At 37.3% G+C, this 16114-nt stretch overlaps 1 protein-coding gene across 2 annotated transcripts in view; it reads left to right on the plus strand.

Moving 5' to 3' along the window:
- rnf216 (ring finger protein 216) overlaps window positions 1-3625 on the plus strand; it is a 38725-nt gene extending 35100 nt beyond the window's left edge. For both annotated transcript variants that reach the window (XM_061885140.1, XM_061885141.1), the window contains exons 16-17: window positions 2772-2841; window positions 2922-3625. In XM_061885140.1, coding sequence (XP_061741124.1) covers window positions 2772-2841; window positions 2922-3292 — 441 coding nt within the window. In that variant the 3' untranslated portion in view covers window positions 3293-3625. The remainder of the gene's footprint in view (window positions 1-2771; window positions 2842-2921) is intronic.
- Window positions 3626-16114: the final 12489 nt, after the last annotated feature.

The following is a 16114-nucleotide window of genomic DNA, read 5'->3' on the forward strand; positions in this document are numbered from 1 at the left end:
CACTAAAGAGTTTCTGTGCGAATGGTCCAGTCTGTACGTGTCCATGCACTAAATTAGTCCGATTTCTCGAATAGTTTGGCTCCAAATTAGCCTCCTAAAGCTCATGGAAACGCCTTAATCCAATCGTGTTCAGTTTTTGAAAAGTCGGACTAACACAGCTGGATTATATGCCATCTTCAAAGCACGGGAGCCCTGGATATTACCCGGAAGCAGATACCATTCAATAAAAATAGCAACAATTGTAATGAAGAGGAGACACAACATTTTCAAGTGCATGGATGGTAAATAAAAAAAAAAAAAGAGATTTATTTAATAAGATAACTAAGGAAATGTTGTCTGTCTATCTGTGTTGGCCCTGCGACGAGGTGGCGACTTGTCCAGGGTGTACCCCGCCTTCTGCCCGATTGTAGTTGAGATAGGCGCCAGCGCCCCCCGCGACCCCGAAAGGGAATAAGCAGTAGGAAATGGATGGATGGATGAATGCCGGCTTCATGCAGACTACCGAATGAAATATGAAAGAAAATGAAGCACGTATTACAAATTACAAGGAGAATAATAACGCGTGCACAAACTTCTACATGCAGCATTTCCAAACTGATTAACAATAGCTAACAATTACTTTGTTGTCCACACAACTGGCAAGCTAGTCCAGAAAAATAGCAACAAAGTTGATCTACAACTATATCTAGTCAGGGCATGGACGGTCTTTTCCTTCTGGTTTAAAATTCCTTCATGGCTTCACAGTAGTTATTGAGTATAAAACAAGCATACACCAGTCTCGTCAGCCAAGAAATACAAAGCACAAGCTGCTTTGTTTTATTACATCCACTGGAGCCCGCATTCTCGTTGTCTCCCCTTAGACAAAAGGACAAAGTTTTTCGCTAAGTAGAGTCACAGCTGACCTGGACATTCGAAAGTTCTCCTGCCATTCGTCTGGCACAACACACTCGTTGACAAACATATCCCACCAGGCTGCCGTTTTTCCAACCCTTATCCAAAACCGTCGCTCAACATTGCTATGTTGCCTTCTGAGATTCTTTGAATCCGAAATGATGTGATTCTACAAGCGCCTGTACATGTAGAAAAAGGACAAACACGGGTATGTCTGGATGACTCCTCCATCTTTCTAGTGGTTGCCTACGAGTTGAAACCGTTTTCATGAAGTTGGCTGTGGCACGTTCTTTCTGACGTCACTTCATCACCGAAATCCGTTTATAAACGATTGATGAGTCCATACAGAGCTTAGAGCCTGAGATACAAGAAATATATGGCGCATCTACCCGTGTACAAAAATATCCAAAGAGGGGAACCTTAAACGATGGGTTAGTGTGGCTGACAGGGAGTTTAGGCTAAATTGTTATTCGTTTAAGGAGTTATCCGGCTTGATTTAGACAGGGCGTCAGTGTTGATGATTTGCATTTGTTAAAAAGAAAAGAATTAAGGTTTTCCATAAAATACGCATTGAGGCTATAAATTGTTTTATCCGATTACTCGATTAAACGTACAAACTAATCCATACATGACACGATTACTGAAACAATTGTTTGCTGCAGCCCTCTATTTTTCTATTTCATTCATCATCTATCCCTATCAGCCTATGCTATTTATAACATACTATATACAGTGGGGCAAAAAAGTATCTAGTCAGCCACCGATTGTGCAAGTTCTCCCACTTAAAAATAATGACAGAGGTCTGTAATTTTCATCATAGGTACACTTCAACTGTGAGACACAGAATGTGAAAAAAAAAGTCCATGAATTCCCATTGTAGGAATTTTAAAGAATTTATTTGTAAATTATGGTGGAAAACAAGTATTTGGTCAACCATTCAAAGCTCTCACTGATGGAATGAGGTTTTGGCTCAAAATCTCATGATACATGGCCCCATTCATTCTTTCCTTAACACGGATCAATCGTCCTGTCCCCTTAGCAGAAAAACAGCCCCAAAGCAAGATGTTTCCACCCCCATGCTTCACAGTAGGTGTGGTGTTCTTGGGATGCAACTCAGTATTCTTCTTCCTCCAAACACGACAAGTTGAGTTTATACCAAAATGGATACATGGATGATACAGCAGAGGATTGGGAGAATGTCATGTGATCAGATGAAACCAAAATAGAACTTTTTGGTATAAACTCAACTCGTCATGTTTGGAGGAAGAAGAATACTGAGTTGCATCCCAAGAACACCATCCTACTGTGAAGCTTGGGGGTGGAAACATCATGCTTTGGGGCTGTTTTTCTGTTAAGGGGACAGGACGATTGATTTGTGTTAAGGAAAGAATGAATGGGGCCATGTGTCGTGAGATTTTGAGCCAAAACCTCCTTCCATCAGTGAGAGCTTTGAATGGTTGACCAAATACTTATTTTCCACCATAATTTACATATAAATTGTTTAAAATTCCTACAATGTGAATTCCTGGATTTTTTTTTCTTATTCTGTCTCTCACAGTTGAAGTGTCCTATGATGAAAATTACAGACCTCCGTCATCATTTTAAGTGGGAGTACTTGCACAATCGGTGGCTGACTAAATACCTTTTTGCCCCACTGTATGTATATATATATATATATATATATATATATATATATATATATATATATATATATATTATATTTTATTATTATTGTATGCATATACTGTTGTTCTTGTAGTACTCATTGGGCTAAATCTGGGACCTCGGGTACTAAATTTCATTCTATCTCATGTTTGCTGGTATGACAAAGTTCCTTGAATCTTATATAAATGTGTGCGTGTGTTCGTTCGTTCCTGCAGCAAGATGACGAGCGAATGATTCAAAATATCCAGAAGGAAGGAGAAGTGCAGCTGAATAAGAAGTTTTCAGGTATCTTTGCTCGTCACATTTGTATTCATTGTGTTTTGTAAGCACTGGTCCAGCTCTTATTTTTAATTTTTTACCCTCAGACAATTTGGGTAAGAAAGTGGGCCCTCCCATCGAGGCTCCTGTCATTGAGGTCAAGCGGCCACGTGTGGGTCCGCCACCTGAACCTCAACTTGCGCCTGTGCCGCCGCCCCATGTGGTCGTACCCCCTCTTCTCCAAGCGGTACAAGGTCCTATCTTAGTGCCCCAACATCTGGCCCAGGGTCAGATGTTTATGCCACCGGCGCCATACGTGCCGCCCCCTTTGAATAACAACCACCAGCACCAGTATGAACATTATCACCACCACCATCACAATAACAATCATCACGACAACCCTCGTCAGCCGCTTAACTTGCACATGTTTGACTTGCCCATGCACTATGGGCCCGCCCATCGCCATTACAGACACTAACACACACACACACACACACACACACATGGGTGTTTCAGAGCTGATGTTGTTTTTTCATGCGCTGGTCTTTTGCTACTATGCCGCACATCTTTACTCGTTTCATTTTTCTTGTGTTCACATGAAGAAAACAGACTTGGCCTTCTCATGCTGAATCATGTTCTCACTCATTTTGCCCTTTTTCCACTAATCCGTTGCGTAAAAAAAAAAAAAAAAAGGAGGGTTCAGGTTCTAAGACTTGTAGCAGATTTTGTTTCTGTACTGCAAAGAATCAAGCATTCCCTTCTGTGCATTTGAAGCCACGCAGTTTTCTAATAAAAGTATGTTGGTAAAGTTCTCAATCTTCAATAGGGCTGACTCATGACAAGTGAGGATGCTTTAAAACCAGGCCCTGGTAATGACACCATGCCGGCCGGCCCCCGAGGTCAGTTCAAAACTGAAAAACATTTTTGAAGCTAATTCTTAAAAACACCAGAGGGCTCCTGTTGCATAGAGGAACTTGGAGCTAAAAACACTAAAGTGTTGTCATAGAGATGATCTTTCACTACCTTTTTTGCATAAGGTCCTTAAGAACAGCTTCTGTAACGGACAAAATGAATACACCAAAATGAAATGTATACTGTTAAAGACGCCGGTTTTCCAGAATATACAAAATAAAACTTAATAGTGAAGGGAGAAGTTTGGCCCACCGATTCTTAGCTTTCTGGAAATCTGCGTATTTAAACTTATTTTTTTAAATTAATTATCAATGACAATAGGACGTAAACAAAATTTGCTGAACACTCGCCTCAGCTGCAGGTACTCGCTGTTGTTCTTCCCTAAACACTGCAGTTGCAAGTCGAGGAGAGGGATCTAAAGAGCACCAAAACAAGCAACATGTTCTCCGAGCCACAACTTTGACGGCTTTCCACTTTGCTACTAAACATATTTACAATCCCAACACTGTTAGTTCCGAACCAGTTGTAGTTTTAGGGTATTTGTTTATAGCTAGCTAGAGATATACGTTTGATGTGACAGAAGTAAACAGAGGTCACAACACTGGAAGTATATTACACGAGGGGGCGTGGCTACAGGACAGAGTTGCCAAATTGGAAACATTTTCTAAACCCTTTGCTTGCATTTTATATAATTTTACATAACATTTTCAATGATAATGATGTTAGTAAATGATCTACTAAGAAATAAATAAACATTCTGTGGTACATTACATGGCACATGTAGGTGTCAAAAAGACAGCCAGAAGCGGTTGGTAGATGAGAATACATCTAAATGTACAAACCCCAAAACCAGTGAAGTTGGCACGTTGTGTAAATCGAAAATAAAAACAGAATACAATGATTTGCTAACCCTTTTCAACCTATATTCAATTGAATAGACTGCAAAGACAAGATACTTAACGTTCGAACTGGAAAACTTTTTTTTTTTTGCAAACATTAGCTCATTTGGAATTTGATGCCTGCGACATGTCTCAAAAAAGCTGGCACAAGTGGCAAAAAAAGACTGAGAACGTTGAGGAATGCTCATCAAACAATTATTTGGAAAATCCCACAGGTGAACAGGCTAATTGGGAATAGGTGGGTGCTGTTAACAAAAACCGACATCAGTGTGAAAGGATATCGCCACATGGACTCAGGAACACTTCAGAAAACCAGTGTCAGTAACTACAGTTTGTCGCTAAATCTTTAAGTACAAGTTACAACTCCACTATGCAAGGGGAAAGCCATTTATCAACAACACCCACAAACGATGTGTCCTCCGTAACAAAGAGGAAAAGAACCATCCGGATTGTTCTAGGCGCAAAGTTCAACAGCCTGTATTTCTGATGGTATGGGGGTGTATTAGTGCCAAAGGCATGGGTAACTTACCTATCTGTGAAGGCACCATTAATGCTGAAACGGTACATACAGGTTTTGGAGCAACATATATTGCCATCCAACCAACGTTATCATGGACGCCCCTGCTTATTTCAGCAAGACAATGCCAAGCCACGTGTTACAACAGCGTGGCTTCATAGTAAAAGAGTGCGGGTACTAGACCGGCCTGCCTGTAGGCCAGACCTTTCTCCCATTTAAAATGTGTGGCGCAATATGAAGTGTAAAATACGACAACGGAGACCGCGGACTGTTGAAAAAATTAAACTGTACATCACGCATGAATGGCATATAGTTTCACCTGAAAAGCTTCAAAAATTGGGCTCCTCAGTTCCCAAACGTTTACTGAGTGTTGTTAAAAGGAAAGGCCATGTGACACAGTGGTAAAAATGCCTCTGTGCCAACTTTTGTGCAATGGGTTGCTGCCATTAAATTCTAAGTTAATGATTATTTAAACAAAAAAAAAACATGTTTCTCATGTCGAATATTAAATATCTTGTCTTTTCAGTCTATTAAATTCAATATAAGTTGAAAAGGATTTGCAAATCATTGTATTCTGTTTTTATTTACAAATTACACAACGTGCCAACTTCACTGGTTTTGTAAAATATGGTGTAGAAATGCACCCAATTGCAGGAAATTTGGTCTTGCGTTTTAACATTTTCTTTCAGGGTTTGCATGGCAACGCTTCGTGCTTATAAATATTTTCCTTTTTTTCCTCAATTTTCTTCTTTTTTTCGCGATGGGTGCCCACACCCCTGAATTTAGTTGAATACTCCATCTTTGAACCAATCACGGATTAGCGCCAGCCTCTTTGTGGACTGCTTTGTCCAAACAAGTGTGCTGGGAGTGTGACCAATCACTTTAGCGTCCCGTGTTTGCATAGAGACAATTAAAGCAGCGCAGTAAAGCTGCTTGGAGCCCAGGGCATCCTCATGGATTTAGTTATGGCCGCCTCTTCGTTACAATACTGTATAATACATTGCCACTTGATACTCCAATGAAACGAGTCATTACCATATCCTGGCTGCGCGTGTGACCTCCAGTCACATGTCAGAATCACCTTTTTTGGGTCTTTTTCCAAAGATTTATACATTCGTAAACTGATAACATTACACTTGCTAATTTATTGTACTGTCATAGTGAATATTGTAAATGGCAAAAATTCACATTTTAACAGAAAGCTATTTTTTTCATATTTTTGCATTTGATCATAACATATAGTGAGATTTTATTATGAAAGTTTTTATAAGCGTATCCCCCTTTCCAAACACCTCATTTGAATAATTTCTGCAAATATCGTCTTTTGATTATTCCCATTACAGTATACCTCTCATTCTGGGGACTGCTAAAAAACAAAAAGAACAATACACATAAAAATTAACATTTAAATATTTATTTTTTTAAGAAATTGAATACAATTGTAAGTAACAAATATGAATATAATGGTTAAGATTTTTTTTATATATATATTGCTGTGGACATTGCTGTGGAAGAGGGGTTAGTGCGTCTGCCTCACAATACGAAGGTCCTGAGTAGTCCTGGGTTCAATCCCGGGCTCGGGATCTTTCTGTGTGGAGTTTGCATGTTCTCCCCGTGAATGCGTGGGTTCCCTCCGGGTACTCCGGCTTCCTCCCACTTCCAAAGACATGCACCTGGGGATAGGTTGATTGGCAACATTAAATTGGGCCCTAGTGTGTGAATGTTGTCTGTCTATCTGTGTTGACCCCGCGATGAGGTGGCGACTTGTCCAAGGTGTACGCCGCCTTCCGCCCGGTTGTAGCTGAAATAGGCACCAGCGTCCCCCGCGACCCCAAAAGGGAATAAGCGATAGAAGATGCATGTCAACATTTTGTCATTTGATTAAACAATTACATTACTCTTGTAAAAGGTTTTTTGAATGTGAGCTTTTCCAATAATATATTTAATTTATGAACATTAAATTGAAATCTAATTCAAATAATTATTTAAATTAATCACCATTCAAAAATGTTTTGATATTTAATAATTTTGCTATTAACATTTTATGATTTGATTGAAAAAAATACAAGGTAATCATTATGAAATGTATTTTTTTTTACATATGTGAGCTTTTCCAAAAATATATTTCCTTTATTAACATTATATTAAAATCTAAACGAAAAAATTATTTAATACAAATACTAGTCAAAACTTTTTTCTTTTTTTTTAAATGTTGTCCTTAACATTTTATCATTTGATTGCAAACATATCAGATCAGATAATTACCTTAAAAAGTGTTTTGCATTTGTGAGCTTTTCCAGAAATATATTTAATTTACGGACAATAAAATAAAGTATATTTTTTAATTGAATACAAATTTTACATATATGTAACATTTAAAAAAAATCAATAATCTAATACAAATAAGTCGAAACTAAAATACATTTTATATTGAACACATTTATCATCAACATTTTATCATTGATTGAAAAAATATCCAGATATTTTTTTTATTTTATTTGTGAACCTTATGAAAAAAATGTGATTCATAAACATTAAATGCCATTAAAATTAAATCATAACTAATTATTATTTTAACATATTTCAGTATTTTCATGAAATTATTTTGTCTGAATTAAAGGGTGGAATTTAATGACTTAAAAGTTTGTTGAGGGTTATATTTTCTTTAATAAGTACAGTATCTCATTGTGTAATAAATACATACTCTGACCTTAAGCAATTTGAGCCATAACACACAAGTCTATAAACAGAAAGAATCAGTGCATGATAAGAGTGGTGCCATGTACAAACACACAATCTATCAAGCAGACGTGACACTTCCTGTTGCCCTGCTTCAACTTCCTCTGACTTTTAACTGTATAATAGCTCATCTGATGTGCCCTTCACACCAATGTGTGTGTGTTTCCAGGGGGACAGCATGTGTTTCCCACACTATCCTTACTGCTCTGAGTGTGCACGCACGTGTTATTGTTTATGTATGTTGTTGGAGTCAATCTGTGTTTTTAATGAGTGTGTGCTTTCACAGCTGGGCTCCCTCTGCGCAATGGTTGTTTGCATGTTTTTCTTATTCTTATTATGCTTTTTTGGACCCTTTTATGAAAAGTATTTATGTAATTCAGACTGCTGGTATGAGACAAACTGCACCAAAAGGTGGACTTTATTTACATTTTTAAAATAGCTTTTTAAAAATATAGTTTTTTGTCTTTTTTTATGTATTGTAAGTCATCGTATAGTCACAATAGCAGTAAGGCAAACAACCGTTGTTAACACCAATGTGTAGTTTTAAAACAGTATAGTCATGTGATTTTTTTTTTCCAGCTAATCAGAACAAAGCTAGTAAGTCATATTTTTGAAGATTACTTGAACCTACTCTGTGGCCTAGTGCAGTGGTTCTCAAATGGGGGTACGCGTACCCCTGGGGGTACTTGAAGGTATGCCAAGGGGTACGTGAGATTTTTTGAAAATATTCTAAAAATAGCAACAATTCAAAAATCCTTTATAAATATATTTATTGAATAGTACTTCAACAAAATAGGAATGTAAGTTCATAAACTGAGAAAAGAAATGCAACAATGCAATATTCAGTGTTGACAGCTAGATTTTTTGTGGACATGTTCCATAAATATTGATGTTAAAGATTTCTTTTTTTGTGAAGAAATGTTTAGAATTAAGTTTAGGAATCCAGATGGGTCTCTATTACAATCCCCAAAGAGGGCACTTTAAGTTGATGATTACTTCTGTCCAGAAATCTTTATTTATAATTGAATCACTCGTTTATTTTTCAACAAGTTTTTAGTTATTTTTGTATCTTTTTTTCTAAATAGTTCAAGAAAGACCACTAAAATGAGCAATATTTTGCACTGTTATACAATTTAATAAATCAGAAACTGATGACCAGAGGTGGGTAGAGTAGCCAGAAATTGTACTCAAGTAAGAGTACTGTTACTTTAGAGATTTACTACTCAAGTAAAAGTAAGAAGTAGTCACCCAAATATTTACTTGAGTAAAAGTAAAAAGTATGTTGTGAAAAAACTACTCAAGTACTGAGTAACTGATGAGTAACCTGATTACGGCAACAAATAATGCACAAAAACATAAAAATAGCAATGAGCAAATTCAGAGCCAGGAATATCTCTTAAGCAACTAAAACAATAATATATATTAAATAATAGTACATTAAAATAACATTTTAAAAATGGCACATTCTGCCACAATAACTTAACAGCACCATAGCCTCAGTAGGCATTCATTGATTTGATTGATTGATTGATTGATTGATTAAAACTTGTATTAGTAGATTGTACAGTACAGTACATATTCCGTACACTTGACCACTAAATGGTAACACTCCAATAAGTTTTTCAACGTAAATCAATTACTTAGTAAATGACCATGTCGAGGTGATCTACCTCATATATACATACACACACATATCATTTATACACACACAAATCATTTATACACACACACATATTTATATATATATATATATATACATATATACATACATACATACATTTATATATATATACATACATTTATATATACAGTATATAATTTATATGTTAAACATGCATGTATATTCATTAAAAAACCTTCAACAAGTGAACAAAAACGGCAAAATAAATGTAAATTCCTATATTTCATGACGACAAGAATATAAGTTTGTGTATTACCTGATTCTGATGACTTGCATTGATTGGAATCAGACGTCCATGTTTTCAAATGGAGGAGAAAAAAAGTTCCTCTTTTCTGTCTAATACCACATGAAAGTCGTTGGTTTTTGGCATCTCATCTGTCTAGCTTCCATATTCGTTTTTATACACTTTACAAGAAATACATTGGCGGCAAACTCCGTAGCTTGCTCGCTTGTTAGTGCTGGCTTTCGGAGACTCTTATTTTGTTAGCGCAGGCGCGATGGAGCAGCACTTTTATTGTGAAGACAGGAACTGTGCGATCAGTCTTTAGGCTTTTGACGGGAAGTACCGTTGAAATAAAAAGTGTCTTTTTTCCTTTACACTTTTGATTGATTGAAACTTTTATTAGATTGCACAGTACAGTACATATTCCGTACAATTGACCACTAAATGGTAACACCCCAATACGTTTTTCAACTTGTTTAAGTTGGGTCATGTGACCGCCTGGCTCTGTTTGATTGGTCCAACGTCACCAGTGACTGCATGTGATTGGTGAAACGCAGGCATGCGTGGATTCTACTTTGAAGCCCTGTCATTAACCAAAACAAACATTAATAGATCGATTAAAAAAAGTAGCGAGTAACGAGCTGAATGTAGATAAATGGAACGGAGTAAAAGTAGCGTTTCTTCTCTATAAATATACTCAAGTAAAAGTAAAGTATGTTGCATAAAAACTACTCGTAGAAGTACAATTTATCCCAAATGTAAATGTAAATGTAGCGCGTTACTACCCACCTTTGGTAAAGAGTAACTGTTTTGTTTCACTGTCATTGTGGTTTAGTGTAACCGGTTCTCAAGCCGAGTGGTTAAAGCAGCTATCTTCCAATCAAAGGGAAGGGAGTTCATCGGTCAGGTCCATCCATCGGTAACTTGGAAATCTCCAGTCACAGTTTTATATCATAGTTTACCGTGAACGGTTCACAATTAAATATGTTATTGGGGCCTGAAATCTCACTTTCAGTGGGCCAAGGATAGCTAAGTGGTGGAAGCAGCTACCTCCCAATCGAAGGGTACATGGTTCAAATCCCAGTCATGACCTTCCATAACTAGGAAAGCTCCAGCCGGATGAGGTAGTATTTTGTATCATAGATTACCAAGACAGGTTCGCAATGAAATATGTCATTGGGGCCCGAAATTTGTCTGTATGCATACAAGGGTAGCTGAGTAGTTCAAGGAGCTATCTACAAATCAACGAGGTCTGGGTTCAAATTCCACCCAGGTCCATTGGTAACTATGAAAGCTCCAGCGGCAAGAGTAAACATTTTATCTCATTGTTTACTGAGACAGATTCGCAAAAAATATGTCATTGGGGCCCGAAATCTATTCCTAAATCATCCAAGGATAGCTGAATGGTAAAGCAGCTAACTCCCAATCCAAGAGTGCAAGGATCAAATCCCTGCCAGGTTCACTGGTAACTATGAAGACTCCGGCAGCAAGAGTAAATATTTTATATTATAGCTCACTGAGACAGGTTCGCGATTAAATATGTCATTGGGGCCCGAAATCTTGTCTAAAGAAGACCAGGGATAGCTGAATGTTTAAAGCTCCTAACTCCCAATCAAAGGGCACTGGGTTCAAATCCCAGGCAAATTGATCGGTAACTAGGAAAGCTATTGTTTTGTATCATAGTTTACTGAGACAGGCTATCAATTGAATCAGGCTATCAATTTGTGAGTGTTGACCAATCAGCTCTCCTCGGTCTGACCAACAAATAGTCAATTAGTTAATAAAAAAAAAAAAAGTACCAATAAGTACAACAAATTGGAATAATTGAAGTGAGAAAAAATTTCAATTGGATAATGAAAAAAAAAAAAAAGATTGGATGAATAAAAAGAAGGATGGATAATATTAAAAACACTATTAAGAAAAGTTAATTGCATATCATTTATTAAAATTATGCTTTATCTTTTTTTCATCATCCAATTATTCATCATTTATATTTTTTATTATTCAATTGCAGCTAGTCAGGAGGATTCGTCCACCATTTTATTTATTTTTTTGTTTTTCATTATCCAATTAGAATTTTTTCTCTCTTCAATCATTCCAATTTGTTGTATTTATTTTTTGTATTTATTTATTAACTAATTGACTAATTGTTGGTCAGACCGAGGAGAGCTGATTGGTCAACACTCACACTGATTAATTATTCATGTTCCTATTCCCACCCATCCTAGCCAGGAATTACCGATGGTACACTTACCAACTTTAGCTTCAGCACACATGAGGAGCTAACCCCCGAACTTACCCTTAGACTTTTGGACTATAGACTATTTATTTTTATTATCGCCCATACTTACCTTTTTATCCATCCATCCATCCATTTTCTACCGCTTATTCCCTTTCGGGGTCGCGGGGGGCGCTGGCGCCTATCTCAGCTACAATCGGGCGGAAGGCGGGGTACACCCTGGACAAGTCGCCACCTCATCGCAGGGCCAACACAGATAGACAGACAACATTCACACTCACATTCACACACTAGGGCCAATTTAGTGTTGCCAATCAACCTATCCCCAGGTGCATGTCTTTGGAGGTATATAAGTTAATTAACCAGCTACCACTTAGCTTTACTTTGTGTGGGGGAGGTGATGCACCCCCACATTTGCCGGCGTTCCCTCTCTTTGGCTTGGCAAGCCGATCAACCTGACTGGGATTGAACCTAGGACCCTTTGATTGGGAGCTAGCTGTTTAACCATTCAGCTATTCTTGGTCTTCTTAAGGACAGATTTCGGGCCCCAATGACATATTCAATTGATAACCTGTCTCAGTAAACTATGATACAAAACAATAGCTTTCCTCGTTACCGATCAATTTGGGATTTGAACCCAGTGCCCTTTGATTGGGAGCTGGCAGCTTTAACCATTGAGCTATCCTTGTTCTTCTTTAAATAAGATTTCGGGCCCCAATGACATATTTAATCGCGAACCTGTCTCAGTGAGTTATAATATAAAACATTTACACTTGCTGTTGGAGTTTTCATAGTTACCAGTGAACCTGGCAGGGATTTGATCCTTGCACTCTTTGATTGTGAGCACTCAGCTATCCTTAGTCTTCTTAGCTGAAGATTTCGGGCCCCAATGACATATTTAATTGAGCACCTGTCTCACTACTGAAAAAGAAACACTGAGTCCTTACTGAGATTTGAACCCAGTTCTCCTTGCTTGATGGTCAACTGTGTTAACCACTCAGCTGTCCTGGGTCTTATTAGGCTATGAATTTGGGGCCCTAATGACAAATGTAATCAAGGACTTCTTTCTCTCTCATTTTACCAAAACTAATGGAGAGGAAGTACTAGCAGACATTCCATGCAGTGTAGACCGACATAAATCCCACCCAGAGTTAAATTGCTCTCACTACTGATGTTTGGACAAGTGTAGCCTACCTTGGCAATACATGCCACTACATTGGAGACTCGAATATGAAGTCAATCTCCCTTACCACCATGCCACTAGAGGAAAGACATTCAGCATCCAACATTGCAGAATGGTTGGAATAGGTAGTAGCCAGGTTTGAAATTATCCTAAGCAAAATTATTGCTATTGTGCAGGACAATGGTGCACTTTATAAAAAAAAAAAAAACATTTTTGTAACACTTGCCTTGTTTTATTTGGCAAGTCGAACGGACATGGTGCCAGTATGCTGTTTTTTTAAAATAAAGTATTGGAAATGTTAGAAATGTAGTTTGTCTCTTTTGTCCGATTATTAACCGATTAATCGAAGTAATAATCCACAGATTAATCGATTATCAAATTAATCGTTAGTTGCAGCCCCAATATATATATACATATATATATATATATATATATATATATATATATATATATATATATATATATATATATGTGTGTGTGTGTTATGTTTGATAATATTTCCTGTTATTCAGTGCCTTCTGTGTTCTGAAGGCATTTTTTTAACCTTAACCTGTGTTCTTATTTTTTTTGGGGGGGGGGGGGGGGGGGGGGGTCTATTATGTCACAACAGTAATACTGTATAACATGACAAAGGGACAAGCGGTAGAAAAATGGATGGATTACAGCCTGACTTTTGCAGTCTATTTTTTTTGTCTTTTTTGAGGTACACGTGTTTCCTAAATTGGCCCTAGTGTGTGAATGTGAGTGTGAATGTTGTCTGTCTATCTGTGTTGGCCCTGCGATGAGGTGGCGACTTGTCCAGGGTGTACGCCGCCTTCCGCCCGATTGTAGCTGAGATAGGTGCAGGCGCCCCCGCAACCCTAAAAGGGAATAAGCGGTAGGAAATGGATGGATGGATGAGGTACACGTGTTTCACAGCCTTTAAAAAAAATACAAGCCACTTCACAACACATTTAAGTTGAATCGACAAACCACCGGAATGATGCATCTATTGCAAGGGTGTCCAAAGTGCGGCCCGGGGGCCATTTGCGCCCCGCAGCTAATGGTTCACCGGCCCGCCCCATATTCTGCAAAAATTGTAAAATTGATGGTATTGCAAAAATTTTAAAAAACATGTAAAAAAATTGGAAAGAGGTGAAATCTAAGGAGAAAAAGTGGCAATGTTGACACAAAGCTGCCATGCAGGCATTTTTTTCTCCCTTTTGGCTTTATTTTCTTTTTTTTCCATTGCTCAAAAAAAAGGACAAAAAAATAATTACATAAAAATTATCACTTAAAATTTTTTTATGTGGAAAAAATATTGCATATGTTGTGTGGTTGCCATATAAAAAAATCTAAGTTTTGACAAAAGAGCATAAAACAAAAAAAAATAATAGTTCAAACTTAAAATCAACAGATGTATCGGAAGTTGATCTTGAAATTTAAGTGTTAAAAGTAAAAAAAAAACGAATAAAAATGCATCACTTTTTGAGTGGGGATACTTTCGAATCTCAAATATATTTAGTAGAATTTTATTTAACTTTTCACTGTGATTACTCAAAAATATTAAATAATTAAAATCAATATTGTGCTGCATTATTGATCTTTGAGGGCTTGAGTCATACCAAAGACTATAAAAATGGGACCCATTACCTCCCTGCTTGGCACTCAGCATTAAGGGTTGGAATTGGGGGTTAAATCACCATTAATGATTCCCGGGCGCGGCACCGCTACTGCCCACTGCTCCCCTCACCTCCCAGGGGGTGATCAAGGGAGATGGGTCAAATGCAGAGAATAATTTCGCCACATCTAGTATGTGTGTGACAATCATTGGGACTTTAACTTAAATGCTAAATAAAGGAACTCTCCTTAAGTAATCAATAAAGTACTATCTATCTATTACCATGAATTGATTAACGTGGACCCCGACTTAAACAAGTTGAAAAACTTATTCGGGTGTTACCATTTAGTGGTCAATTGTACGGAATATGTACTGAACTGTGCAATCTACTAATAAAAATATCAATCATCTATCTATCTAAATCAGGGGTAGGGAACCTATGGCTCTAGAGCCAGTTGTGGCTCTTTTGATGACTGCATCTGGCTCTCGGATAAATCTTAGCTGACATTACTTAACAGGATAAGTAATTAATAATTCCGCTGGTAATCGCAGTGTTAAAAATAACGTTCAAAATATCTGTTTTCTACCGCACCTGTTTAAGAAGTCACAATAATGGTAAGAAGTATTTTATTTATTATTGGTTAGCTTCAGAATAACAATGTTATTAAAAAGAATCAGAGACTTATTATACTCTAAAAATGTTGGTCCTACTTAAAAATGCACGCATTTAGTTGTATTCAGTGTTAAAAAAAAAATTATATGGCTCTCACGGAAATACATTTTAAAATATTTGGCTTTCATGGCTCTCTCAGCCAAAAAGGTTCCCGACCCCTGATCTAAATACTGCATATTTCAGTTTTACTATAAAAAACAAAGTTGTATTTGACAGAAAAGGCATAAAACCTCATTTGTTTTACTTTATATCAACCTCAAGTTAATATAGAGATTTACTGTAAGCATTAAATAAAAAATAATAATAATTTGACTTTTTTTTAACATTTTAGTGACTGAGACCCTCTATGCTCCCCAGGAGCTCTAAGGATTAAAAAAATAATCCACATATTTTGTTATGGTTTGAAAATGAAAAATATCAAAATGGCCCCCGCATGCTTCAATTTTTCCGTGTGCGGCCCTCTGTGGAAAAAGTTTGGACACCCCTGATCTATTGAGTCTCACCTAAAAAGTGCTTATTCATGCAGTACTTTCTATGCTCTGCAGGCGGCGATGGCGAGGCTTACGCGCCACAATGTCACAATAAAGCAGCTGTAGAAGAATACTTTTTTTTTTTGTGGCCCTATTTCGGTCTT

Source organism: Nerophis ophidion, linkage group LG23 (assembly GCF_033978795.1).
Source record: "Nerophis ophidion isolate RoL-2023_Sa linkage group LG23, RoL_Noph_v1.0, whole genome shotgun sequence".
NCBI classification, from domain to species: Eukaryota; Metazoa; Chordata; class Actinopteri; order Syngnathiformes; family Syngnathidae; genus Nerophis; species Nerophis ophidion.